Raw genomic sequence first — 26,461 nt, forward strand, 5'->3', positions numbered from 1 at the left:
TGATAATCCCTGGCATCCCGATACCTGAGTGCCAGACAGGTAGCCATTCCAGAAATAACAAACCCAGATGAAGACAAAAGGGTGTGATTAACTTGGCTGGGAAACAGGGAAATGTAAATATCTACCGTATTTTGTTACACTTGATGGGTGTTTGGTGGAGGGCAAGGAGAAGCATGGGTCAGGGTCCAGGATGCTCAGATTACTGCCACCAGACCTCCCCTTTCATGATGTATTAGTGATGTAGTTTGAGGGGGGTGTAACATGGGGATTAGCAGCTAATAAAAGTTTGGGGGGCTCTTTTGTTCGGGGCTTCCATCTTGTTCCACCTTGTGGCAGGTGGGAGTCCTGTCGCGACAGTCTTCAGTAAAGACCAAGCCTACTGGCTGCTGTTTTGCTCTGGTATTCCTGGCTGGTGTCCTTGTTTTTTGTCCAAGGGAGCCCTCAGATTTCTCCGTTAACATTTCGTGACACGGTAAATCAGTTTTCCTACCAAACTGGAGGTTAAACTAACCCCTTTCCAACCCTGGAAGGAGCGATGAGACACAGTTTGGAAAGCTCTGTTCCAATGAAAGATGGGATATAAATGTACGGTAATAACCAATAACACAACAATTTCCATAGGAATGGAGTCTTGTTCATTCTGTATGTCATACAGTCACTAGTATCACCTGAGTGAAGGTTAACTCTCTTAACTTCTGTCACACACAATTCTTGTCCATCAGGTTTTCCGGGGCAGATTTCACCCAGTAGAGACTTTGGAGGCTCTTAATAGAACCGAAAATAATTGGGGATGCCTAAGAGAATGCAAGGATATCAGTCATTTGGATCTGCAACAGGTAATCTCACATATCTCCCCTGCCCCCTACCCCCTGCCCTACTCCAGCTCCTATAAAAATTTTCCCACGGTTGGAAGTGGTTTGAAAATATTAGGTGCACCTCCTCCAGTGCTTTGTTTTTTCTATACAAAAAGAAACAACCACACAAAATGACTAAGAGAAGGTGATGCTTTTAGACATGTGTGTAAGGATTTATGCAAGATCCACTGGCAATTTGGAGATTTTCTTGTATACGTTATCATAATGTTATACTTGGTAATTAAACATTTCTTAATCTGTGGGAAGGTTTGGGTTAATGTTCTTGCATATGTCCCTGATTTGAATGCAAGATAAAATTGTTATGCTAACAAATAAACATCAAATCTTTTTAGCTTTGCCTGTAGCTAATTTAAGTTGGTACAGGTGTTTTTTTTTGGGGGGGGGTCATAGCAATTTTCAATATGTATTTTCAGGCCTCCCATAGGCGGCTTCTCCCCGCACCTCACTATTATTTATTCCATTTATTCATCACTTTTTACAGAAAGATGTCTCAAAGCATCTAACAAATCCATAAAATCCCCCCAAAACACAAAAAACAAAAGCTACTCCACCCTACAAAAATGGGGAATGGGAATTTTATGGCTCAGAGGGCTAGATCTTTATTTCCTGACACTCTGTAAACCACCTTGGACAGGTGGGCAGGATCTGCCCTTTTTCAACTTATAAAATCCCTGCAAAAGCTGATCTTGCTGTTTCTCTAAAAACTCCCACAGGCTACAGTTCATCTCTTACCTCTTTTGCAAATTTCCTTTCTCTCTTATTGGAGCCTGCCCCCTTGTGGCGAAGCAGATGTACAACCACAGATTATTCTTATTTTTTAATGTAATTACTGTAAAGTGTTAGGCGCTAGGTGTCAAAAACAAAGGTGGTTCAGGAGGGGAAAACCTTACGGCTGCCAGGATTAATTGTGATATAGAAAAAATAGGGGTGGTTGGTTTTTGCTGCCCAACTCCCCAAGAGACTGAGTCCTCAGGGGTGAAGGAAGGCGTTGTGACACCCAGGGCAGGCGTCGCTACGTAGGGCGCATGTGCGTATGTAGCGATGCCGCACATGTGCTGTATAGCAGTTTGCAGCCAGTGACGCTCCAGCGCCATATGGCTCCCACGCCCCCCCCCCCGTTGCAACGCCACTGAGCCCCCTAAGTCCATGATCAGTCAGAGATGAATGGATGGAGGCAGGATGCAGTGAAAGCAAGGCTGATCTTTATTTTTTCTGTTGCAACAGAGTTCCCTCCCCTCCTGGCAAGAAGGCAAGAGAGATCCAGAACCAAGAAGAAACATCTCTTTTAAGGGTTTGCATTTTGGCACCCCTCCTCCACAAACAGTCAGAAATCACATATAAGGTGGGGTTGCTGTGGCTCAGGCAGGCCAAGGGGTGATATTCCTGAGGCCTGAGCAAGTTTTACATAGTTCCAGACACATTTTGCACAAAACATTTGCATTTGATATGACAATCAGAATGCCCGTCAGACATCCCTCAATGCAGAACATCTGGACAAACGATGACAATTAATACAGAGGAGGTTTATATATATAGGAGAGGAATCCCTTCAGGAACTTCCCGGAATTGCTATCTCCCTATCTGTTCTCAAGTGTAAGGAGGCAGAGGAAATATTGAGTCTCTTTTGGGTTGCTCTCCTGTACTATTTTAGACATGTGGTTTATATACTTATGTATGTGTGTTTACCTTGTGCAATTATCAACATTTATTCTATATCTGAGACCTTAGAATTCCTTTGTAACTTTTTTATTTATTTGGTTTTTCAGATTAAAATTTCACAGTCACATATACAACATACAACATAAAAGCAAGATTCCAAGGAACCTCTTGGGACTTCCCTCCTTCCCTTTGTGGGTTCTATTGTTAATCATTTCATCCCGCCTCTTTTTATGAAAATCCAAGTCTTTTACCGCTCCATTGTGTTCAAAATTCACCATTAAACTGCAATGGAAACCTTAGGATTCCCATGAAAATTGGGAGGCGGGGTGCTTTAGAAGTCGAGGGCAGCTTGCCACTGCACAAAGCAGATGGGAACGAATGCTTCCCCGCTGAGTTGCAGCCCATCCCTTAGGAATGAATACAAGCAAGAGCCTAGTCCTCAGGGACTCGCTTAAGCAGAGCCGCGCTTTCCCTGCTGCAGGTGGTCGGGGCTAATAATAATAATAATTTATTATTTATACCCCACCCATCTGGCTGAGTTTCCCCAGCCACTCTGGGTGGCTCCCAATCAAATGTTAAAAACAGCACAGCATTAAATATTAAAAACTCCCCTGAACAGGGCTGCCGCGTACCCGGAAATCTCCCATGCAGAGAAAAAAAAAAGTTGGACCTCTCTTGCTTTTTCTGAGTTTCGTATCTCTGTGGGCTTCGCTACCAGCACTTCCGTTTTTCGACCGCGCCCCTCCTTGCTCCTCGAGCGGCAGGGCGCATGCGCGGGGTTCTCCGGCTGGCGTCTGCCTGGGGCTACGAGGAAGATGGCGGCCGGCTGCGGGGCCGGCGCTTGCTGCTGTTGCTGCTGCTGCGGGGAGAGGGAGAGCCGCACCCCGGAGGAGCTGGTGAGGGAGGGGCGCCGGGGGGGGGGTGCCGTGAGAGCCTGGCTGCAGCCAACACCCTTGCCTGTCTCCATTGTTTGCAGTGTGCTTGGTCTTGGGAGGTGGCCGTAGCAAAGCGGGGTGCCTCTGAGCATGGGCAGAGTGGACTTCCCTCTTCTATGTAAAACCCTCAGCTCCTACAGATATGCACGTGGGTGTGTTTGCAGCGATTCACTGGAAAGGGAAAAACCGCTCTGTGCATGCTCAGAGGCAGCCCACCTGCTTTGCTGCAGCTGTAAAATCTTCTCCCTTGGGACATGCATGTCTGAGGGAGGGGGTGCTTCTGTGCATGTGCAGAGTGCTTCTCCAATGGGTCACTCTGAAGCCCCCCCCCCCAATATATCTGAGGATTTTCTCTATATGTATTTTCACTGGGAGGGGGCATTGCAGTGACTCATTGGAAAGGGAAAACTGCACCCTACATGCTCAGAGACGGCACCTGCTTGTCAGGTCTATATAAATATTCTGTCTTAAGGGGGATGCTTTCGTGCATGTACAGAGTTCCTTTCCAATGGGTCTTTGCAGTAATACTTGTTTATCTCACATGTATAGACAGGATTATATTCCACGTTAGTTCTAGTCAAAGCAGAACCATTCAAATCGTTGGACATGTTTTCCTAGAAGCCTATTAGTTTCAATGGGTTTACTCTCAATAGGCTGTTGTTGGAAGCAGGCCCATCTTGGGTACTGGAGTGAGGTGTCTGCAGCATCTAATGTAATAACTTGAAAGCCCTTTTTTGTTTTCAAATGTATGGAATAGCATGTACTTAAACATTTCTGCGACTGTTTACACCCTGATAAAGAACTAGTGCTTTCTTGAAAGATGCAAACTTTTAAATGAGGGTATGCAGTAATGGAAATACATTCAGTGATATTGGAGGGTGATAATGGAGAATTCTGATATTTACCAGTTGAGAATCCACTGAGCACCTTTGGTAAATGTACAGATGTCACCTTCTGGGGTGTCAGAATGCAGGTTCCTGACAAACAGTTTTGCTGTAGTCTATTGAATCTCTTACAGTTCTTAGGAGACCCTCTATTTACCCCCCAGAGCTACAATTTTCAGAGTTCGCTGGGAAGATGGGAATGACTGTTAAACCACTCTGGAAATTGTAGCTGTTCGAGGAGAGTGGTCTCTTTCCTCACTATTCTCAACACCCATAACAAACTACATTCCCAGGATTCTTCAGGGAGTCGTTGTTTTAAAGTAGCATAATAGTGCTTTAAATGTGTAGAGCAGATGGGGCCTTACTATCACAGTTCATTCTTTTTTCTTTTCTTTTTTAAAGTAAACCCAAAATACATGAAATTAAAGGCTGATTGTCTTAGATCTGGGGTTGCCAATTCATTGTCAGTGCTGAGTCTAAGAATTTTCTGGGCAGCCTGAAATGTGTGGCGAGCGTTGGTTTGTAAGCTGTGTGAGTTAATGGTGATGTCTGTTGGCAATGCAATGTGTCTTGGACACACAGTTGATACTGGGAGAGATCTGCTCCTCTAAGTACTTGAGTCCCAAGCAATTTAGGTCTTTCTACACCAGCACAGACCATATAAGCTAGTTTAGTGTACCACCCATGTGCCTTCCAGATGTTCGTGGCTACAAATGCTGTCCAGGACTGATGGGAATTGTAGTCCAAAGTTTCTGGATACCACCTGTTTGTCAAACTATATTAGCTGTTCCATATATTAGCTCCTTTTTAAAAAACAAACAAAAATGCTGGTTTTAATTTATATGTTTGCTTAAAATATTGTAAGTCGCTTTGAATTGCCATGGCAAAAAGCAACTACCGTATTTTTCGCCCTATAGGACGCACTTTCCCCCCTCCAAAAATGAAGGGGAAATCTGGGTGCGTCCTATGGGGCGAATGCAGGCTTTTGCTGAAGCTTGGAGAGCGAGAGGGGTCGGTGTGCACCGACCCCTCTCGCTCTCCAGGCTTCAGGAAGACACCGGCAGCCTAGGCAGCCCTGCGGGAGGTCCCGCAGGGATGTCTAGGCTGCGGATAGCAGCCTGCCGCCCAGCGCGAGGGGCGCCCTGAAGCAGAGCACCTCCCACGCCAGGCAGACATCCGCAGCGTGGGGAGCCTTGCAGGAGTTCCCCGCAAGGCTCCCCACGCTGCGGATAGCAGCCTGCTGCCTGGCGGGCGGGGTGCCCTGATGCAGAGCGCCCCTCGCTCCGGGCAGACATCGGCCAGCCCCACAAGCTCGGGGGACAGCAGGGAGGCGCAGCGCCGCCATCCCGCTGTTCTTCGACGTGGTTCTGTTTCCCCGACCTGCTTGGGGGGGGGGAAAGTAAAGGGAATTTTTTTCCCTTTATTTCCCCCCCCCAAAAAAAAAACTAGGTGCGTCCTATCGGACGGAGCGTCCTATGGGACGAAAAATACGGTAATAAATTTAATTAATAATTTTATATGTGTGTGTGTGGCTAAGAGGTTACATTTTATTGTCTCCTTGTTGCATATTGATCTCCCTATTTTATTTTGTTCTTAAACTGAGGCGTTTTGCAGGGTATGGTTTATTTATGGTTCTTATGGTTAGGCTGAGAGGCAGTGACTGGCACAAGGTCTCACAGTAAGCGTCATGCCTGAGTGGGAATTTGAATCCTGGTCTCCTAGGACCTAGTTCTTGACACTCTTAACCATTACACCACAGGGGTTGTGGAAAGTGTTTCCTGGTTTGTTTTTTTTTGTCCGTTTGGGGGAGTTCAAGACTACAGGTGGTTTGCCTGTTTGGGGCAGCAAGCTCTGACTATTACTCAGTTTTCCTTCTGTGAAATGGGTGCCCACAACAAATTTTTCCAGCGTACCTTCCAGGTTCCCAAAAGTTGGGGACCACTGGATTACCCCAGTATCAAACAACAATGCTTTGAAAAAGAATTGTTGTGGATCAACTTGACTTCCATTTACTTCTGAGACTTGGTAGCCTTAACCCTACTGGATCCCTATCAATCAAAATGGAAAGCTACATTATAGAAAAAGCTGGGGGTTTCGCCACAGGCACTGATAGCCACAGGATATGAGAAAGCCAGAGCAACCATTTGCCAATGAATCTGGGACATGGAATTTCAGAGTCATGTGAGTGAGAGGAATAAGCACCCAGCAATCAAAGACAATGGGAGAGGTTTTACCCCAGCAGTATATCTGACAAAATTACAAATATCTAAATATAGATGGTCGTTCACCCTCGCTATATTCAACATACTGCCACCTGCCTTATTACAGGGCAGATATGTGGGTAAACCATATGCGGAGCTGAAAGAGGTGGAAACCGTCTCTCATGTCTTGCTATGATGTTTTTATGAGGATATGTGTTCGGTCTTTATCACCCCTGTTATACAGAAAAATCCAAGTGGGTCTGAACCTCAATGCTTAAAATCCCTGATAGAGGATAAGGATCCAGAGATCACGCTAAGGGTGGCCAAATTTTGCGTGGCTGCCATAAAACTCAGGGAACAAGCTGTGCTGTTACAAAGACTAAGGCCTCAGGTGCAAACTATAGATAATAATTTAGAGACTAAGACCTAAATCACATTTCTAATGACTTGTCATATTAGTATTGTTTATTGTCATATTCGATTATTAATTCAAACTTGATTCTGTTGTGTTTGATGTTCGCTTAGTACGGTATGTGAATCTGGTCTGGGACCGTAATAAATTTCATTCATTCACTTCTGAAACTTTTGATTTGTTTCCCAGACTATCCTTGGAGAAACTGAGGAAGAAGATGACGAGATTCTCCCACGTAAGGACTATGAGGTGAGCAGTGACGGTTTTGTCAATGGGCAATTAAAAGAATTAAAAGAAACAGATGAGTGGGGAATAAGAAGCATAGGCTCCTGTGAAGGGTATGTGTGCATCCACAAATGTTGGTACCAAACAGCACCTTAAATCTAGGTTACAGTTGCCACAACGGGATGTCTGTTTGCCAGGGGGTTGGACTGGATGACCCTCAGTGTCCCTTCCAACACTACAATTCTATGGTTCTATGACCTCAACTCCATTGCTTGACTGTAGCTTGCTCTTGTGACAATTCACTTGTCCCAGGATGCAAGAAGGAGACATGCCCACAGTGGAAATGGAAATGAGATTAACCATGAACTAAGGCTAGGGACGCGGGTGGCGCCGTGGGTTAAACCACAGAGCCTAGGACTTGCTGATCAGAAAGTTGGCGGTTCGAATCCCCGCAATGGGGTGAGCTCCTGTTGCTCGGTCGCTGCTTCTGCCAACCTAGCAGTTCGAAGGCACATCAAAGTGCAAGTAGATAAATAGGTACCACTCCGGCGGGAAGGTAAACGGTGTTTCCGTGTGCTGCTCTGGTTCGCCAGAAGCGGCTTAGTCATGCTGGCCACATGACCTGGAAGCTGTACGCCGGCTCCCTCGGCCAATAAAGCGAGATGAGTGCCGCAACCCCAGAGTCAGTCATGACTGGACCTAATGGTCAGGGGTCCCTTTACCTTTTAAGGCAGAGCTTCTTAGACTGTGGTTGCCAAACTGGTGCTCGGAAATCTCCACGTAATTGCAGTTGTACCCCGTGCCGGTAATATAATAATAATAAAAATTATTTATGCCCCACCCTCCCCAGCCAAGACTGGGCTCAGGGCGGCTAACACCAGATAAAAAAACAATTGATTAAGATACCACTTAAAAACAAGATTAAAATACAACATTAAAACGTAGCCTCATTTCAATAGAAACTCAAATCAAAAACTTTTTGGGGGTGAAAACGTCAAATCTTCACCAAGGCCAACTATTCAGACTGGTCCTACGTGGGCCAAAAAAAAAGCCAGGGGAGTCCCCAAATAGGAGTTCCATCACAAAAGGAAAAAGGAAAGAGGGGGCCTGGCTAATTTTCTAAACCCTTCTCTGAACTTAGACCATTGCTTGACTTTACTCCCCCTAACTATCTTTAACGCAGGATGGGGGCTATTGGCCATGTCAACAGAGTCTAATGATCTCTGGAGGGCCACAGTTTCTCCCTCCCGGCAACTTCTGTCTGGAGTAAGAAATTTCTTTTCAAAAATGTGAGTGTGAATGTAGCGGTTTTTGCTCTCTTCCTCCTGTCTTATGGGTTGTGTTCAAATGCGTTTGCTTTTCTTTCCCACCCACCTGCAGAGTTTGGACTATGATCGTAGCATCAACGAACCCTACCTGGAAGTTCTGGAAAGCCTTGACAGCAAGGTAAGGTGGTGTAGGGAAGTTACAGTCATGGGAATAATCAGTTTCTGCTGTTTTAGCCTTGATCAGCTAGCTTAGGGCTTGCCAGCATGGTACTTGTTGCTGTAGTTGAGCTCTCCCCTTAGTTACACATAAAGCCACAGAGATCCTCCATTCATTTCCTTCTTGGTCATGAGGAGGCGAGGGCTATTACCTTTTCCTTCCTTGAAGAGTGCAATAGAGTTGCAGGAGGAATTTGGAAGGATGACACTCTTTCCCACTTCCTCTTTCAGTTCTGTGGACTTTTCAATGCTCAGATTAATTCTACTGGATCTGACTTTTGCTCTGGGCAGCAGCGTAGCGTGAGTTGTCAGCACCCGGGGCAACGCAAGTAATTTGCGCCCCCTAACCCGGGGCAAGGCAAGTAATTTGCGCCCCCCAACCCCTAACCTGCGAGTTGCCACGCAAACAACGCTGCTTGCCCGGAGGAGGATGGAGGCAGAAGCAGCCGCCGCCTGTGGCTGGGCCGAGGGGATGGCGGCGGCGGCAGGGTGCAGAGGCTGCCCGTGCCCGGCCAGGCGTCGGTGGCGGCGTCGGCGCTGCTGCAGCGGCTGCTCCTCCTGCGAGCAGTGAGCGGAGCGCAGCCACAGCGACGGCGGGGGGCGCGCGCGCTAGGGCGCAAGGCTGGCGGTGGTGGCGGGGAGCCCGGCGGAGGAAGGAACTTGTCCCTTCCCTCTGGACTCGCGCCCCCCCCCAGATGTTGCGCCCGGTGCGGTCGGCACCCCTGGCACCCCCCACGCTACGCCACTGGCTCTGGGTAGATTTGATTTAAATCAAACTGATTTAAATCACTAGTCAGTAAGACTTGATTGAAACCAACTTTTTTTACAGAAAGACTCACTCTTGCTGGTATAATCGTAATGTTTACAGCCAGATAGAGGTTTCATTTTTGGAATAATAAATTTCCAGAGTAGTTTTTACAGTTACATCAAAAATAACTGATTTGGTTATACTATTAGAAATACATAGATAATTATGAAATTATTGTGAGGTTTAATAAGTTAACTGTTTATATTTGGACAACTGTTCTGCTGTACCTTATTGGAAGGAGAAAAATAGTTATTTCCTTAATAGCAATTTAAGCCATTTAACTAAAACAATAACATTATAGTATACTTATCCATGTTTGTTAGCTGATGTGGTTAAACATTTTTTTAAAAAAGAAAACTTAGATTGAGTTTTAGCACACATGAAAAACTTAAAACAAATCCTTATTTCCTGATGAATAGCCTTTGGACTATAATGTAACTTAAATAGAAAACTATCTTTAGAAAGATTTTTCCTCCAAAAGCATTTTATTTTGGAAATCCGATTTAAATGAAAAAAATAATGGATTTTTATCCACCCTGCTTTTACCCCAATCCTTTGAAAGAGGGGTGTGTGTGTGTGTGTGTGTGTGTGTGTGTGTGTGCATGTAGCTCAGCCCAGAGAAGTGGTGACGACACACGATTCCCAACTCTGTCTTTTCCCCCCTCTCTCACAGAAAGGCTGGCGGTATGAAGCTGTGAAGTGGATGGTGGTTTTTGCCATTGGAGTCTGCACTGGGATGGTAAGGGTCCTCGCTAGCTTGCTTCCTCCAGTGAAGGGCAGATGCAGTGCTAGTCCTACTCAGAGTAGACCCATTATATCCCGTGCTTGTCCTCCATAGAGTAGACCCTGTCTACACTATACATTTAAAGCACTAGGATGCCACTTTAAACAGCCGCAGCTTCGCCTAAAGGATCCTGGGAACCGAAATTTGTTAAGGGTGCTAAGGGGCCCCTTTCCCCCTTGCAGAACTACAATTCCCAGAGTTCCATGGGGAGAGGGACTGATTCTTCTCCATCACACACATTTTCAAAGGGCATTATTGCTTTGCATTTGTTTTATTAATCATGATGTCGTGGCATGGGGAAGAAGAGTTATATGTTAAATCGCTCTGGGAATTGTAGCTCCGTGAGGGGGAATAGGGGGTCTCTGAATAATTCTCAGCACCCTTAACAAACTACACCTCCCAGGATGCTTTGGGGGAAGTAGAATTGTCTGCTTTTTGTGTGGCTTGAACATATCCTGGTATACACGTATTGATTTGCCCATTTTTTTTGCCACTGGACCTGCTCACCACTCATGTTTGTTTATTTTAAAAAAATCTTTTATTGCATTTATATCTTTCATTTCCTCCAAGGACCTCATTGTGATGTACGCGGTTCCACCCCTTTTTCCTTGCTTTATTCTCAGAACAACCCTTTGAGGTAGGTTAGGCAGAGACAGTGACAGGCCTAAGATTACTTAGCAAGCTTCATGGCTGAGGGTTGAACCCTAGTCTCCAAGGTCCTAGGCTGGCACTAGGCCACACTATTCCACACTTCCATGCGGCCCCCGGTAGGATGAAGAACCTTCCCTTTTCTGCTGCACTGGTCTTCTTTTCCTTAACCCCCCCTCCCCCTCTTCTCCTCTCGCAGGTTGGTCTCTTTGTGGACTTCTTTGTACGACTCTTCTCCAAACTCAAGTTCCACATCGTGCAGAATTGTATCCACCTTGGTTTTGTCATTTCAGTGGCCTCTCTAACTGAGGCAGTGGCAAGGAAATATTTTTGAGAGTTGGTCTGAGAAGCCTCGCTGGCTTCTATTGAGACGCTTGATTTATTTGACCTGCCCATACCACTTAGATTCAGGGTGGGAAGGAGTAATGATCACCTAGAGATGCTTCTTGCATGTTTGCCAAACTGGGGTAAGCCAATGAGGTCGTCGGTGTTAACAGAATATTTTATTTTATTTCTTAAAGCAGTGCAGGTAAATGAAAACGAGTTAAGACTGTAAAACCAAACTCAAAATCAAAATGCATGATGGAATTAAAAGGTCTCTAGTAGGTGCTGGCAGTTCAGCAGGGAGACGGGGCCTGTCTGACCTCAGCTAGGAAGGACTTCCATAAAATTGGGCCCACAATACTGAATACATGATTCTTGGTGGCTGTGAGCTGTAGAGCACCACTGGTAGCAACTCCCCCAAAGAATGATTTAAGGATCAAGTGGTCCTTGAGGTATCCTGGTGTCAGACTTCAGGGAATTGGCTTCCCTGATGTATGGAAGTGAGAGCTGGACCATAAAGAGGGCTGATCGCCAAAGAATTGACTTATGGTGCTGGGGAGACTCTTGAGAGTCCCATGGACTGCAAGAAGATCAAACCTCTCCATTCTTAAGGAAATTAGCCCTGAGTGCTCACTGGAAGGACAGATCCTGAAGCTGAGGCTCCAATACTTTGGCCACCTCATGAGAAGAGAAGACTCCCTGGAAAAGACCCTGATGTTGGGAAAGATGGAGGGCACAAGGAGAAGGGGACGACAGAGGATGAGATGGTTGGACTGTGTTCTCGAAGCTACCAGCATGAGTCTGACCAAACTGCGGGAGGCAGTGGAAGACAGGAGTGCCTGGCGTGCTCTGGTCCATGGGGTCACGAAGAGTCGGACACGACTAAACAACAAGAACAAAAAGCAGAACAAAGGAAAGGAGCTTTCTTACCAGTTAGAAACTTTAATGATCACAGCGAGAGAACAAAGAATCCATTTCCTAGGAACGGCGGTGCTCCCAATTAAGGTTTCCACCCACTTCTTCCCTAGTCACCCGCTTCACTTCCACAACTTGTAACCTGATCTTGCAACCGCTGTGCTTTCTGTGCTGCCACCTTATCTGCTCTCCTTGACCCTGGGCTGAGTGGCTGCACGCTTCCCAGCAACATTGCGTCTGTTAACTCTCTTTCTCTCTCCCAGTTCTTCCTCTCCTAGCTGTTCCCCACCCAGTACTTCCCAGCTTCTGCCTTCTGAACTATGTCCCTCTGCAAACCACTGTTCCAAATCTATACTGTCGTCCTGCTCCTGGGAAGATTCAGGATCCTGATCGGGGGGAGGGGAGGCTCCCACCATTCATCCTCAGAGCAGCCCTCCTCAGCACGGTCCCTGACACATGGACTTGAGTTGCTAAGGGCCTTGTAAATTAATGCAAGGAACATTAACCTTGCCCACTAGCATGTGGAGAGATGGAACACACTTTGGAGCACCAAGGTTACATGCTGGTAAGTCTGTCCCCCACGGCATTTTGCCTCAGCTCCAGCCTCCAGCCCAGCCCAAGGAAAGCCCCGCAGAGCACGCACTGCAGTAATCGAGTTTTGAAGTTGGGGATCCTCAGACCCAGAGGCCATATTCGGCCTTCCAGGTCCCTCTGTGCCCTCGAACCCTGATAATGTTTCTGGTTTGCCTGGATGGAGCAAAGAGAAGTGTGTGCAAGATTGTGGGAAGAAACTAGGTAAAGGTAAAGGGACCCCTGACCATTAGGTCCAGTTGTGGCCGACTCTGGGCTTGCGGTGCTCATCTCGCTTTATTGGCCGAGGGAGCCGGTGTACAGCTTCCGGGTCATGTGGCCAGCATGACTAAGCCGCTTCTGGTGAACCAGAGCAGTGCACGGAAACGCCATTTACCTTCCCGCCAGAGTGGTACCTATTTATCTACTTGCACTTTGACATGCTTTCGAACTGCTAGGTTGGCAGGAGCAGGGACCGAGCAACAGGAGCTCACCCCGTCGCGGGGATTCGAACTGCCAACCTTCTGATCGGCAAGCCCTAGGCTCTGTGGTTTAACTCACAGCGCCACCCGCGTCCCGTGTAGAAACTAGCCTACCATAAAAAGGTAAAATGCACATTGGTTGCTCAGCTGACTTCTGCCTCTGGCCCCGCCCTGCACATGGCCCCTAGGAGCTTGCCCAGAAGGGAGTGTGGCCCTCAGACTGATTTACAAGTTCCTTGCCTCTGTAACATGGGCAGGCTGGCCGTGCCCATTTCTGTGGCTCTGTCCCTGAAGCAGCGTGGGTTGAAGCAGTTGTTCTTTGCCGATAAATAGGAACTCTTGTTGCATAGGTCAGCTGGGATAAAGCAGAGAGGTCTTCCCAGGCTGGCTGCGTCCATTTCCTTGACTCTCGCCCTGCAGCGGTGGAGGAGTGCAGCGAGAAAGGCTGCCTTGCGGTGTCCCTGCTGGAGCTCCTCGGCTTTAACCTGACCTTCATCTTCCTGGCCAGCCTCCTCGTCTTGATCCAGGTAATATGGAGCAGCCAGCCGGGCTTGAAAGTTCTCCAGTGTGCAGAATTTTCTATAGGCCAGTCTTCCCACCTGAATCTGAGTTAAGTCGTTTGTGGGAAAGGGGAAAGAACTTTCCGTTCTCTACTTTGCAAAAAAAGAAAAAGAAAAAAAGTTTCTTGCCTGGTTGCCTGCCATCGGTTCTTGCTCGCTCTAGGCAATCAGGCAGATAGTTACAGAGCAGGCATAGGGAAACTTTGGCCCTCTATTGCTGAATGACAACTCCCATCATCCCTGGCCATTGGGTACATTTGCTAAGGCTGATGGGAGTTGTAGTTCAGCAACATCTGGAGGGTCATAGGTTACCTACACCTGAATTACGAGCATGGACTAAAACTAAGGGATCTGAGCAACCTTTTTTACCAACACATTTCTCTGGAAAGCTGTTGAGGAATCTCTTGGGCCGAGCCCAGTCTTCAGAATTACTATTACTATTATTTTATTTGTATTCCGCCTATCTGGTTAGTTTGCTCCAGCCACTCTGGGTGGTTTCCAAAACATATAAAAACATAATAAAACATCAAACATTAAAAACGTCCCTAAACAGGACTGCCTTCAGGTGTCTTCTAACAGTTGTGTAGTTCTTTATCTCCTTGACATCTGATGGGAGGGCGTTGCACAGTGAGGGTGCCACTACCGAGAAGGCCCTCTGCCTGGTTCCTGTAGCTTTACTTCTCACAGGGAGGGAACCGCCAGAAGGCCCTCGGAGCTGGACCTCAGTGTCCGGGCTGAATGATTGGGGTGGAGATGCTCCTTCAGGTATGCAGGGCCGAGGCCGTTTAGGACTTTAAAGGTCAGCACCAACACTTTGAATTGTGCTCTTAAACGATTCAAGAACACCACTTGTGCCATTGTAAGTACATTTGTGGGTCAGAAATATGAACCTCCTTTGATTCATTTTTTGCCTGGGTCTCAAGCATTACGCCGCCTTATTCATTTGGAAGATTAATACGCCATTTGATCAAAGAGCTTGCCAACAAAATGGCAAAATGAAACCTGGCTAAAATCCACAAACCAATTAAAAACAAACAATGCCTAAAACCACCATGAAGACAAACAAACCAAAATCAATAAGACTTGAAAAAACACACAAATATAGGTACATAGGGATATAGGCAGCCGTCTTATTCTGAGGTTCTTGTGGTCCAATCCGGTTCAGCCTTGGTTCCCTGACTGGCAGCGATTCTCCAGGGTTTCAGATTGGGCTCTCTGTCCCAGCCCTACCTTAAAAAGCCTGGCATTAAATCTGGGCCCTTCTGTGTGCAAAGCAGGTGATGTGCGGCTGAGCTTTGGTCCTTCCCCTAAAGAAAAACTAAGATCCTAGTCCTCATGATTCTGAGCAGAGGGCTGATTTAAATAGAAACCTAGGAAGCTCATCATACTGATTCAGACCACTGGTCTACCTAGCTCTTTGTTCTCTACGCTGACTGGCGCTCTAGGGATTTTGGCAAGGGTGGTTACCCCCAGCCTTACCTGGAGGTTGCTTCCAAGGTTTGAGCCTGGGACCTTCTACATGCAAAGCAAGTGCCCTGCTCCTGAGCTGTGGTCCTTCTCCTTTCAGCCTGTGGCTGCCGGTTCTGGGATTCCGGAGATCAAATGCTACTTGAACGGAGTGAAGGTTCCTGGGATTGTTCGCCTCCGGACTCTGGTGTGCAAAGCTCTCGGGGTGCTCTTCAGCGTCGCCGGAGGTAAGAGGGGACCTGTCCCCTGTGGGATTCTGCTCCCACCCGCATGACACTTTTTATTCTGTCTCTTATCCTTCCAGCTCCCAGATCTTGGCTTGTATAGAGAACTCACCTACCTGTCTCTTTTCCCCAGGTCTCTTTGTAGGGAAGGAGGGTCCCATGATCCACAGCGGTGCTGTGGTAGGAGCCGGTCTGCCTCAGGTGAGTGCCAGCAGAGGTGGTGTCTTGCCAAATGCAAGGCGGCTCCTTTAATGAGATTCAGGAGCAATACAAACACAAGTGAGTGAGAAGATTAAAGATTTTATTCTGCACAGCAATCATTATGTACATTACCAAGCAAGCACTTTGATCTGCCACTGGGAAGCCCTCAAGAAGTGGTGAAGTGACTTCCAGGTAACCCTCTGGCTATGAGTTCGTACACGAGCTTTACAAAGAACTATGTCCCCAAACCACCCGATTTATACAGTGGTGCCTCGCAAGATGAAATTAATCCGTTCCGCGAGTCTCTTCGTCTAGCGGTTTTTTCGTCTTGCGAAGCAAGCCCATTGACGGATTAGTGGATTAGCGCTATTAGCGGTTTAGCGGATTAGCGCTATTAAAGGCTTAGCGGCTATTAAAGGCTTAGCGGATTAGCGGCTAAAAGGCTATTAGCGGCTTAGCGGCTTAGAAAAGGGGGGGGAAAGCGAAAAAAATCGCAAGACTTGCAAGACGTTTTCGTCTTGCGAAGCAAGCCCATAGGGAAATTCATCTTGCGAAGCGCATCGAAAAACGGAAAACCCTTTCGTCTAGCGGGTTTTTCGCCTTGCGAGGCATTCGTCTTGCGGGGCACCACTGTAGATCCTAACTTGTTAGCCTATGTGCCTTGCTTGACTAGCTACTGCAGATTATTAATTAGGTAGCCCCCTCTTCCAATACTGCATGTTCCTCCAAGCAATGTCTAACATCAGAGAAGGTCAGAAGGTACCCTGCATTATCACTTCTTCCTTCCACCAGATTATACATTAAAGGCTGCTATCAGCCATCAAAGAACTTGAACGAGATAGAGAGAGGAAGTAAACAGATGCAGGAATGAAACGGGCAGGAAGAGATGACCATGTCAGATCACTAAACTCATCGAAATTACAAATATCTTCCGGATAGATTGCCCATACAGGTGGTCAGTCTGTGCCCATTTCTGAGCTTGCAACAGGGATTCCCTGCAGGCTTTCAAGTCTCTCATGAGAGCTTAGAGACTTAACCCTTTTCAAGATTCCAAGAAGTGGAACTCTGTTCTTAGAATTCTGTCTCATTAATTTGTGCTTGCCTCTAAGGACCTGAGCTAGTTCATTTACTGTGATTTGTGTGTGTGTCCTCAAAGGGGATCACGGTTTATATGCAGAGCACGGTCTACATTAATTGTGTGTGTTTGTATCCGTCTTGTTCAGCTTCTGAATTGTTATTTCTCTCTTTCTCTGCCCAGTTCCAGAGCATCTCCTTGAGAAAGATCCAGTTCAACTTCCCCTATTTCCGCAGCGATAGGTACATTACCAAATCAGGGTGGGGATGTTGTGGTGGTGGTGGTGATTTCAAATGTTCTATCTTAAGAGGTGCATCTTCATATCTGTGGTTTATGCCACGCTTGGGCAAGGAGGTAAGTGGGTGGACTGATGGCGAATCGCTGGCTAGTTTCTGGAGAAAACCTGATTCACATTTAAAGGAGAGAGCTATTCTTACATGCTCCTGGGAACTGGCGCTCACAGTCAAAGAAGTTGGGTCTAACGCACATTCATCAGCTGACAAATGGGGGTTAAATCCTGTACAGCTTGGCTGTGCATGCCTGTTCCCCAGCTGCATACAGGCCCCTGCAGCCCAAAGCACAGCACGGGGCTGCTTGAAAGCCCTTTTGCAAACAGCCTTGCTCTGTTCTTTGAACTTCCAGATTTCCAGAGCCCCACGCTGCACTTTGAAGTCCCAGCAATTGGGGCTTCAAAGCACACCGTTGCCTGATTTCACTATGATGTGAGGTGATGGATCCCCACCCCCGAACAAAAAGGTTCCCTGTCGTTGCCCCAGCCTCTTTTGTTAAGAAACATCTCCTAAGAAAAGCTCACTAAGCGTGTGAAAGCTTTAAATGGAACGCGAGACTCTGGCAACTTTATACAAGTGCTTACCTTTCTATGACATTTTTGACTAAAAGTCCATGCATGACAGAGCATTCTCCACTAACACATAAACAGTTGTGGGATAATGCATTTTGCTAATGACTGTTTATATTCTACTTTTGGCGTGCGTTCTCGCGGCATCTGAAGCTCGATTGGAAACCAATCAAAACATTCTTTAAAAGGAAAACAATCTCCCGATTTCTCCCTCAATTTTTCTCTTTTCTTAGGGACAAGAGGGATTTTGTGTCTGCTGGAGCTGCTGCTGGTGTGGCCGCAGCCTTTGGGGCCCCAATTGGTGGCACGCTCTTCAGCCTCGAAGAGGGCTCGTCCTTCTGGAACCAGGGCCTGACGTGGAAAGTGGTGAGGCCCTAAAGGGATGATTTATCACAAGTTACTGGTTGAAAAACGAGTTTGTACTGAAAATGAGTCCCTGGGAGGAAGACTATACCAAATCTTTTAGGTAGGGCTGGCTCTGAAGACAGTTCAGAAACTTCAGCTGGTGCAGAATTCAGCGGCCAGGTTGCTCACCAAAGCAAGATGGTTTGAGCACATTACACCGATCCTGGTCTGACTGCACTGGCTACCAATTAGTTTCCTGGCCCAATTCAAAGTTCTGGTTTTGATCTATAAAGCCTTAAATGGCTCAGGACCACAATACCTCAAGGACCACCTCTTTCCATATGAACCTACCCAGACCCTAGATCATCTTCTGAGACCTTTATTCATGTGCCTCCTCCTCAAGAGGTCCAGAGGGTGGCAACATGAGAACGGGGCCTTCTCTGCAGTGGCTCCCTGTCTGTGGAATGCTCTCCCCAGGGAAGTTCGCCTGGTGCCTTCATTATACACCTTTAGGCGCCAGGCAAAAACATTCCTTTTTAACCAGGCCTTTGGTTGACTTGCTTGACATCCTATGCCCTTTAAAAATGTGGTGACTGTCAGGTGCGGGTGGTGGTTGCTCGTGAGTAACCAGGCAGGGCTCCGATCTGTCTTTTACAGGTTTTATTGTGCAAACTATTTGCAGCACAGAACCACAAAGTTCATGTCCGTCTTAGTCACTTGCAGAATCCGGGAGTGGCCGCTTCCGGCTTCTCCCCCAGCACAAGAACTTCGGTACCCCAAGCCTCCGCCTCCCCTCTTTGCGTTTCACCCCTCTGTGCATGCTGGGCGATGATGGAAGGGGCGTGCGTCTCTCCTGCCCAGCCTGGCTAGGTGAGGCACTGGGGCTCTCAGCAGCATCCTCGAGCCCTTTCCTCTCTTGGCTGGCCCCTTCCTTTTCTTCTCCACTGGAGGTGTGGCTTTTCCCACTGCTGGAGGAGCAACTGCTCCTCCGGAGTTTTGGAGGCTCGCTGTATCCCTGCGGCCCCCCTGCCTCCCTCCCCTGTTCCAATGGCAGTCCCCTGACAGGTGACTTTTTTGGAGGGGGTGTGTGTTATTAGATTGTTGCTTTTATTCTGATTAGACATGCTGTGATCTTTTCTGTGATCCGCCCTGAGACCCTCGGGTATAGACACCACCCCTTTCAAATGCTACCTTCTCTCTCCTTCCCCAGCTCTTTTGTTCTATGTCTGCCACCTTCACTCTGAACTTCTTCCGCTCCGGGATCCAGTTTGGAAGTTGGGGATCCTTCCAGCTCCCGGGATTGCTGAATTTTGGGGAGTTCAAGGTAGGTATCGCTTGACATAAAATGATGCGCGTCATGGAGAAATCGGAGCAAGGAAGGTTTTTCTCCCTTGTAACATTAGACCTCGTGGGTATCCAGTGGAAGATCTGTGACAGATAAACAAAAGTCCTTCACACAGCACATAGTTAAACTATGGAACTCACTCCTGCAGGAGGCAGTGATGGTCACCGAGAAGGCTATCAATAGGTACTAGCCATGATTTCTGTTCTCTGCCACCATGATAGGAGGCAGTCATGGTCCTGAAGACCAGTTGCTGGAAATCACAGGAGGGGAGAGTACGCTTGCTCTCGGGTCCTGTGTGTGGACATCTGATTGGCCAGTGTGCGAGCAGGATGCTAGACTAGACGGGCCACTGGCTGGCTCCAGAAGGTCCTTAACAACAACAACAACAACAATTTTATTATTTATACCCCACCCTGTTGGCTATTTGCAGATTAGCTGCGCTGCAGAAGGCTTGCTGGGGAGATCACACATTTCAAGAAACGCAAAAGTAACTTTTGCTAGGTTTTAATAACAAAAACAAAAACTCCTTTTACACTAAATTGCAATATATCAATAAGCATGACCCATTCACCAGGGTACTGAGAGAGCTACATGCTGCTCCTTATAGACCGTACCCAACAGATTAATAAACATAACTTAGCAGCACCTGCTATACTGCTTCACAGCTGTAAAACTAGGTCACGTTATCTGCTCTGGCCTTTAAAGAAATACACATCTTGTGGAACAATAATGAACCTTCAAATTTAAAGAGACCATTCAACGCACCCATCTGGCTGGGTTTCCTCAGCCACTCTGGGCGGCTCCCAACAGAATATTAAAAACACAGTAAGACATCAAACATTAAAAGTTTCCCTAAACAGGGCTGCCTTCAGATGTCTTCTAAAAGCCAGGTAGTTGTGTATTTCCTTGACATCTGATGGGAGGGTGTTCCACAGGACGGGCGCCACTACCGAGAAGGCCCTCTGCCTGGTTCCCTGTAACCTCACATCTCCCAGGGAGGGAATCTCCAGAAGGCCCTCGGATCTGGACCTCAGTGTCCAGGCTGAACGATGGGGTGAAGACGCTCCTTCGGGTATACAGTGGTACCTTGGGTTACGTCCTTAATTCGTTCCGGAGGTCCGTTCTTAACCTGAAACTGTTCTTAACCTGAAGCACCACTTTAGCTAATGGGGCCTCCTGCTGCTGCTGTGCCGCCGGAGCCTGATTTCTGTTCTCATCCTGAAGCAAAGTTCTTAACCTGAAGCACTATTTCTGGGTTAGCGGAGTCTGTAACCTGAAGCGTATGTAACCTGAAGTGTATGTAACCTGAGGTACCACTGTACAGGGCCAAGGCCATTTAGGGCTTTAAAGTTAGGTTCTTATTTAGAAACAGTGCAGTTATTAAAAGTGGCTATGAAAATTAACAGCATGTCAGTACATAAAGCACAGGCTGTCTCTAGCCTCTGCAGGAAAGAAACGAGCATAACTTACTAGCAACCCAGAGTGAGGCTTTAACATAACATGACACGGTTAACAAGCAAGCGGAGTGGAAAGCCCATCCCTTTCGCCCAAAAAAGAGGTTGCGTCCTCTTTTTTCACCATGTGCCTGCTTCTTGATTTTTTCCCCCCTCCTTGAAGCATAAAATGAAACTGCTACACCTGCCTCATTTTCTCCCCGTTGACTCACCTGTTTCCCTTCCTTTCGACTCCACTCCCTCTAGTGCCCGGAATCTGACAAAAAATGCCACCTGTGGACGGCCGTGGACTTGGGCTTCTTCATCCTGATGGGGATCCTGGGCGGCCTCTTGGGGGCTACCTTCAACTGCATCAACAAGAGGCTTGCAAAGTACCGCATGCGGAACGTCCACCCCAAGCCCAAGCTGGTCAGGTACCTGCCGCCTTTACCCTGCCTGTCGTTGTCGCCTTCTTGTTCCACTGCTGCTGCTGTGTGTGTGTGTGTGTGTGTGTGTGTGTGTGTGCAAGAAGGGGGTCAGGGGTGGGAACCTTGACACATCTTGGATGCTCTCCATCCAGGAAAACGAGCGCATTATTACAGGCGAAGGGCACTTACCAGCAAGACAAAAGTTTTTAAGAATAAGAATAAGAATATCTTTATTGTCATTGCCCCCTTCGGGAACAACGAAATTACTTGACTGCTCCATAAAAACACTAATTAAACAATACGATATAATACAGCAAGGGAGATTAGATGACTTTCAAAGTCCGGGCTTCCCATTCAGGGCCGAGATCGCTCTGGAGAAGAAGCTGTTCTTAAGACGGCTCGTTCTTGTCTTCATCGTCCTGTATCTCTGTCCCGACGGCAAGAGCTCGAAGAGACAGTGACCAGAATGCGATGGATCTTTTACTATGTCCAGTGCCTTCCTATGGCACCTTGTGGCATAAATCTGCTCTAAGGTGGAGAGTGGGCAGCCAACAATGCTCTCTGCTGCCTTAGCAACCCTGCACAACCCCATCCTGTCCCGGGTAGTACAGCTTCCGTACCACACACATAAGCCATAAGTGAGCATGCTCTCAATGGCACAGTGATAGAAGGCAAGCAGCAGTTTCTGCGGAAGATGGTTTTTCCTTAGTATTCTCAAAAAGTACAGTCTCTGCTGCGCCTTCTTCACAAGCCCCCTTGTGTTGACACTCCAGGACAGATCCTCTTGTAATTCAATGCCCAGAAATCTGAACGTTGTTACCCTTTCCACACAGACCCCATCAATCAAAAGTGGCTGGATGTTGCTCTTCTGTCTCCTGAAGTCCACCACAAGCTCCTTTGTCTTTTGGGAAAGATGTGATGCAGGGTCAGTGGTCGGGGGGCGTAGCCTGGGGAGGGTCGCCCAAGGGCCAGATAGGAAGGCCTGGGGAGCCACATCTGGTGTCCTCCAGATGTTTGGGACTACATCTCCCATTTCCCCACCCCTGGACTATCTTGGGACAGCCTGTTGCGGGGATTTCTGTGGCTCCCCTGTGGAGGGACCGGTGGTGGGCGGCAGCAGTGTGGAAGGTTGGACGGCAGCAGCGAGCGGTTCTGAGCCACCGAATTCCCTTGCACGCTTCTCTTGCCTCTTCTCGCTTGCAGAGTCTTGGAGAGCCTGCTGGTGTGTCTAACGACCACCCTTGTGGTGTTTGTCGCTTCCATGGTTCTAGGGGAATGCCGGCCGCTGTCTTCCACCAACCACGGGGGCAACAGCTCTCTCGGCCTGCAGGTAAGAGCGAGAGCCGCAGGCCCTTTCCTTGAAGAGAGGGGTAAAAATGATGGCAGTGAACACATTCCTCTGCCCTTAGTTTGAAGTGCACATCCCTCGGTCCCTCTAATACCGACGCTCAGTGTGTGAGTGCCGTTCCTTTTTTATTTTATTTTATTTTTATTTCCCCCCCCAATTTTTTTTATTGATTTTCCAAAAAAATTTTTAAACAAACAAACATAAATCTCAACTGTATTAAAACCAAACTTAGTAACATTGTTAAGTGACTTCCTCATATCCCCCTCGTTGAATTTCAGTGTATATCATTTTAATGGTTTTCCAAAACCAATATTCTTATAAAATTAACTTAATCGCTTAACATCTTTCTTTCTTTCCAATTCCGCATTAAACATATTAATTCATCCTTTTTTATTTTATTTTTAACTGTTGCTGTCTTGTTACGGGTTAGGATTCTTCATCTGACGAAGTGAATTCCAGCATTAAGACATTCTTCTGCCCAAACGACACTTACAACGACATGGCAACCCTTTTCTTTAACCCTCAGGAGTCCGCCATCTTGCAGCTTTTCCACCAGGAGGGTGAGTGGTCGCTGTGAGGAGCGCAGAGGGCATGCTGGCAGTGCAGCGAAAAAGGCTGCTGCTGGCTTCTTGAAAACCACACCCTGGATATTTTTGGGTGCTCAGGCTGTGACTGTCATTGTAGCCAAAAAGGGGTGGGGGTGGGGAGGAAAACCAATGCACTCTATAAGACTCACTTTTTCCCTCCTAAAAAGTACGGGGAAATGTGTGTGCGTCTTACGGTGCGAACGCAGGCTGCGCAGCTATCCCAGAAGCCAGAACAGCAAGAGGGATTGCTTCTTTCACTGCACAGCGATCCCTCTTGCTGTTCTGGCTTCGGATTCTGAATATTTTTTCCCCCTTGTTTACCTCCTCCAAAAACTAGGTGCGTCTTGTGGTCTGGTGCATCTTATAGAGCAAAAAATATGGTAATTCTCAGGCAGAATACCCCAAAATAGCACAGGAAGGACCAACAGGATGCTGGCTAGCTGAGAAGTAGTGGGGTTGTCATGGCTGACTCTACACTGCAACATCTCCCATTAGTTTTGTTTTTTAGCTCTTGTTTTATCTATTAAACTTCCTATTGGACAGCTGCTGCTGTTATTTGCTATTTACTAGACTAGTAGCTTATGTTAATAACTTACTGGGTGTTATACATAAAGCAGATCTGCTGTTTCTCAGCTAGACGATTAGCCTTACAGTGGTACCTCTGGTTACGAACTTAATTCGTTCCGGAGGTCCGTTCTTAACCTGAAACTGTTCTTAACCTGAGGTACCACTTTAGCTAATGGGGCCTCCCACTGCCACCACACTGCCAGCATGCTATTTCTGTTCTCATCCTGAGGTAAAGTTCTTAACCCGAGGTACTACGTCCGGGTTAGCGGAGTTTGTAACCCAAGGTGTTTGTAACCCCAGGTACCACTGTACTACTAATTTACTAGCATACAGACTTACTGTGTCAAGAAGAGCTACCGTTGCTACTGTGGATTTACTATTGGAGTTGCTAATAACTTACATATACCGTAGATTCCGGCGTATTAGGCGACTGGGCGTATTTGACGACCCCCCAAATTGGCAGCTGCAATTTGGGGATTTGTCTTATAAGCCCAGTCGCCTAATACGCTGGGCAGCTCCACGTCAGGAGAAAGCCGCCCAGTGCAGAGCTGAGCCCGCTGCCTCCTGCTTCGGAGTGTATAAGTGTATAAGATGACCCCCAACTTTTAAACCTCTTTTCCGGGGTTAAAAAGTCGTCTTATACGCCGGAATCTACGGTAATGTCCAGTGAGTCTGTAAGCTAGTAAAGCAGAACTGCCATGGAGCGCCCTAGAACAGCTCTTCTGAAAGTGAGGATTTTGTCGCTACGGCAGTACCACCTGTGTCCACTTCCGGGTGCTCTCAGTCCACACACATATTCACATAAACACAAAGACATTACCATGTCCTTGGGTAATAGCTGATCAAGGCTGAAGATAATGCCGGGAATGGCAGGTGGTGTGAATGATACCCTTTCTGCAATTTTTGGTGCACACTTGAATATAGGAGAGAGGGATTGAGAAGAACTTAAGAACCTTTTCTTCCCATGAGCAAAAACTGCTTTTTAGAAGCTCACAATTGAGATGGGGTCTTTGAGAAGGCTGATATGGAGATAGGTTGGCACAGTTGCCATTAAAACATTGCAGTTTCAGGGCAAGATTTGGGTGTCTGTTTTTTGCCCAGAGCAGAGGATGTTTCCAGGGCAATTTCTCATGGAGCCTTACATAGACCCCCCCACCTGACTCCAGGGATTTAGAAAACAAAACCAAATGCTCTTCCTTATATAGAAGGGTCTGGGGAACACCTGAGGGTCCCCCGGATGTTGCTGGGCTCTAATGGGAAGGGTACGACAGGAGCTGGACTCACGACTCTTCTCCAGCCTTCCTATAGAGCGATAAACGCCCAGTATCAAAATAACCTGAGTGCTTTAGCATCCTAAAGCGGGGTGCTTCTGTGGGTGGGAGTCTTCTTGGGGTGGCAAAGCTCTTGCTGAAAGGGATGTGGCCTTTTACTTCAGTGGGCGGGGCTCCTGCTGGCTGCCACTTAAACCGCCTCTTTCCCCAGCCACTCAGAATAACCGGAGTGCTGTAAGACGGCTTCTGTGGGCAGGGTGCTTCTTTTGGGGCAGGGGGAAGAGCTCTTCCTGAATGGGGCATGGCCTCTCGTGTCAGTGGGCGGGGCTCCTGTGGGCTGCCACCCAAGCCTCTTTCCCTGTTGTCTTTGCAGGTACCTTCAGCCCAGTCACCCTCTCCCTGTTCTTCCTCCTCTATTTCCTCCTTTCCTGCTGGACTTACGGGATTTCTGTGCCCAGCGGCCTCTTTGTCCCATCGCTGCTTTGCGGGGCTGCCTTCGGACGCCTGGTGGCCAACCTCCTCAAAAGGTGCCTCCTCTGCTTCGCGCATGGCGCTATGGGGCAGGACCCCCCCCCCTCTCTCCCCAGACCCTCCCTGCTTGTCTCCGCTGCATCCTGACACCTCCGACTTGTCTCCTCTCCCCTAGTTACATCGGCCTGGACCACATCTACTCGGGGACCTTTGCCCTGATCGGGGCAGCTGCCTTCCTGGGAGGGGTGGTGCGCATGACAATCAGCCTCACCGTCATCCTGATCGAGTCCACGAACGAGATCACTTACGGGCTCCCCATCATGATCACGCTTATGGTGAGCCTGTTAGCAGCAGCACCGTATCTCCCAACGGCTAGCGCAATTGCAAAGCTAAGCAGGGTTTGGTACGGTTTCAAATTGGATGGGGGACTGTGTGTTGGGATACCCGCATTGGAGGGGGTTGGGTTCAGTGACCCTTGGGATCCCTTCCAGTTCTATAATCCTCCACCACCACCCTACATCGGCAGTTGTGCCAAGCCCCTTTGTAGGTGTGGTTTGCATCAGACCACAAATTGACAAAATGAGGATTGCTGGACAGAAAGCCTCCTCAGCTACCCTGAGGACTTCTTAAAGCAAAACTCCCTAATTCAGAAATGAACTGGCAACCACTGTAGCTGCTTTAAAATGTCTTCTATGAGATCTAGAAGCAATGCGGGTAGCGCTGTGCTCTAAACCACTGAGCCTCTTGGGCTTGCTGATCAGAAGGTCGGCGGTTCGATCCCCGTGACAGGGTGAGCTCCCGTTGCTCTGTCCCAGCTCCTGCCAACCTAGCAGTTCGAAAGCACGTCAAAGTGCAAGTAGATAAATAGGTACCGCTCCAGCGGGAAGGTAAATGGCGTTTCTTTGATCTCTGGCTTCCATCACAGTTTCCTGTTGTGCCAGAAGCGGTTTAGTCCTGCTGGCCACATGACCCGGAAAGCTGTCTGTGGACAAATGCCGGCTCCCTTGGCCTGAGAACGAGATGAGTGCCGCAATCCCATAGTCGCCTTTGACTGGACTTAACCACCCAGGGGTC

At 47.8% G+C, this 26,461-nt stretch overlaps 2 protein-coding genes across 2 annotated transcripts in view; one reads left to right on the forward strand and one right to left on the reverse strand.

The window, feature by feature from the left end:
• The window catches only part of LOC310712097 (C-type natriuretic peptide 1-like), a 132,811-nt gene that overhangs the window by 51,398 nt on the left and 54,952 nt on the right, over positions 1–26,461 (reverse strand). The gene's annotated exons all lie outside the window — the stretch shown is intronic.
• Positions 3,279–26,461, forward strand: part of CLCN6 (chloride voltage-gated channel 6) — a 38,606-nt gene continuing 15,423 nt past the window's right edge. The window contains exons 1-16 of the mRNA XM_083514639.1: positions 3,279–3,430; positions 7,156–7,215; positions 8,572–8,637; positions 10,157–10,222; positions 11,115–11,181; positions 13,627–13,733; positions 15,334–15,460; positions 15,591–15,658; positions 16,917–16,975; positions 17,826–17,958; positions 19,148–19,261; positions 20,983–21,149; positions 22,347–22,473; positions 22,922–23,051; positions 25,290–25,443; positions 25,563–25,722. Of these exons, the coding sequence (XP_083370765.1) occupies positions 3,350–3,430; positions 7,156–7,215; positions 8,572–8,637; positions 10,157–10,222; positions 11,115–11,181; positions 13,627–13,733; positions 15,334–15,460; positions 15,591–15,658; positions 16,917–16,975; positions 17,826–17,958; positions 19,148–19,261; positions 20,983–21,149; positions 22,347–22,473; positions 22,922–23,051; positions 25,290–25,443; positions 25,563–25,722 (1,686 nt within the window). The 5' untranslated portion in view covers positions 3,279–3,349. The remainder of the gene's footprint in view (positions 3,431–7,155; positions 7,216–8,571; positions 8,638–10,156; positions 10,223–11,114; positions 11,182–13,626; positions 13,734–15,333; positions 15,461–15,590; positions 15,659–16,916; positions 16,976–17,825; positions 17,959–19,147; positions 19,262–20,982; positions 21,150–22,346; positions 22,474–22,921; positions 23,052–25,289; positions 25,444–25,562; positions 25,723–26,461) is intronic.

The sequence above is a fragment of the Podarcis liolepis genome (genome assembly GCF_965112155.1).
Source record: "Podarcis liolepis genome assembly, chromosome: 7".
NCBI classification, from domain to species: Eukaryota; Metazoa; Chordata; class Lepidosauria; order Squamata; family Lacertidae; genus Podarcis; species Podarcis liolepis.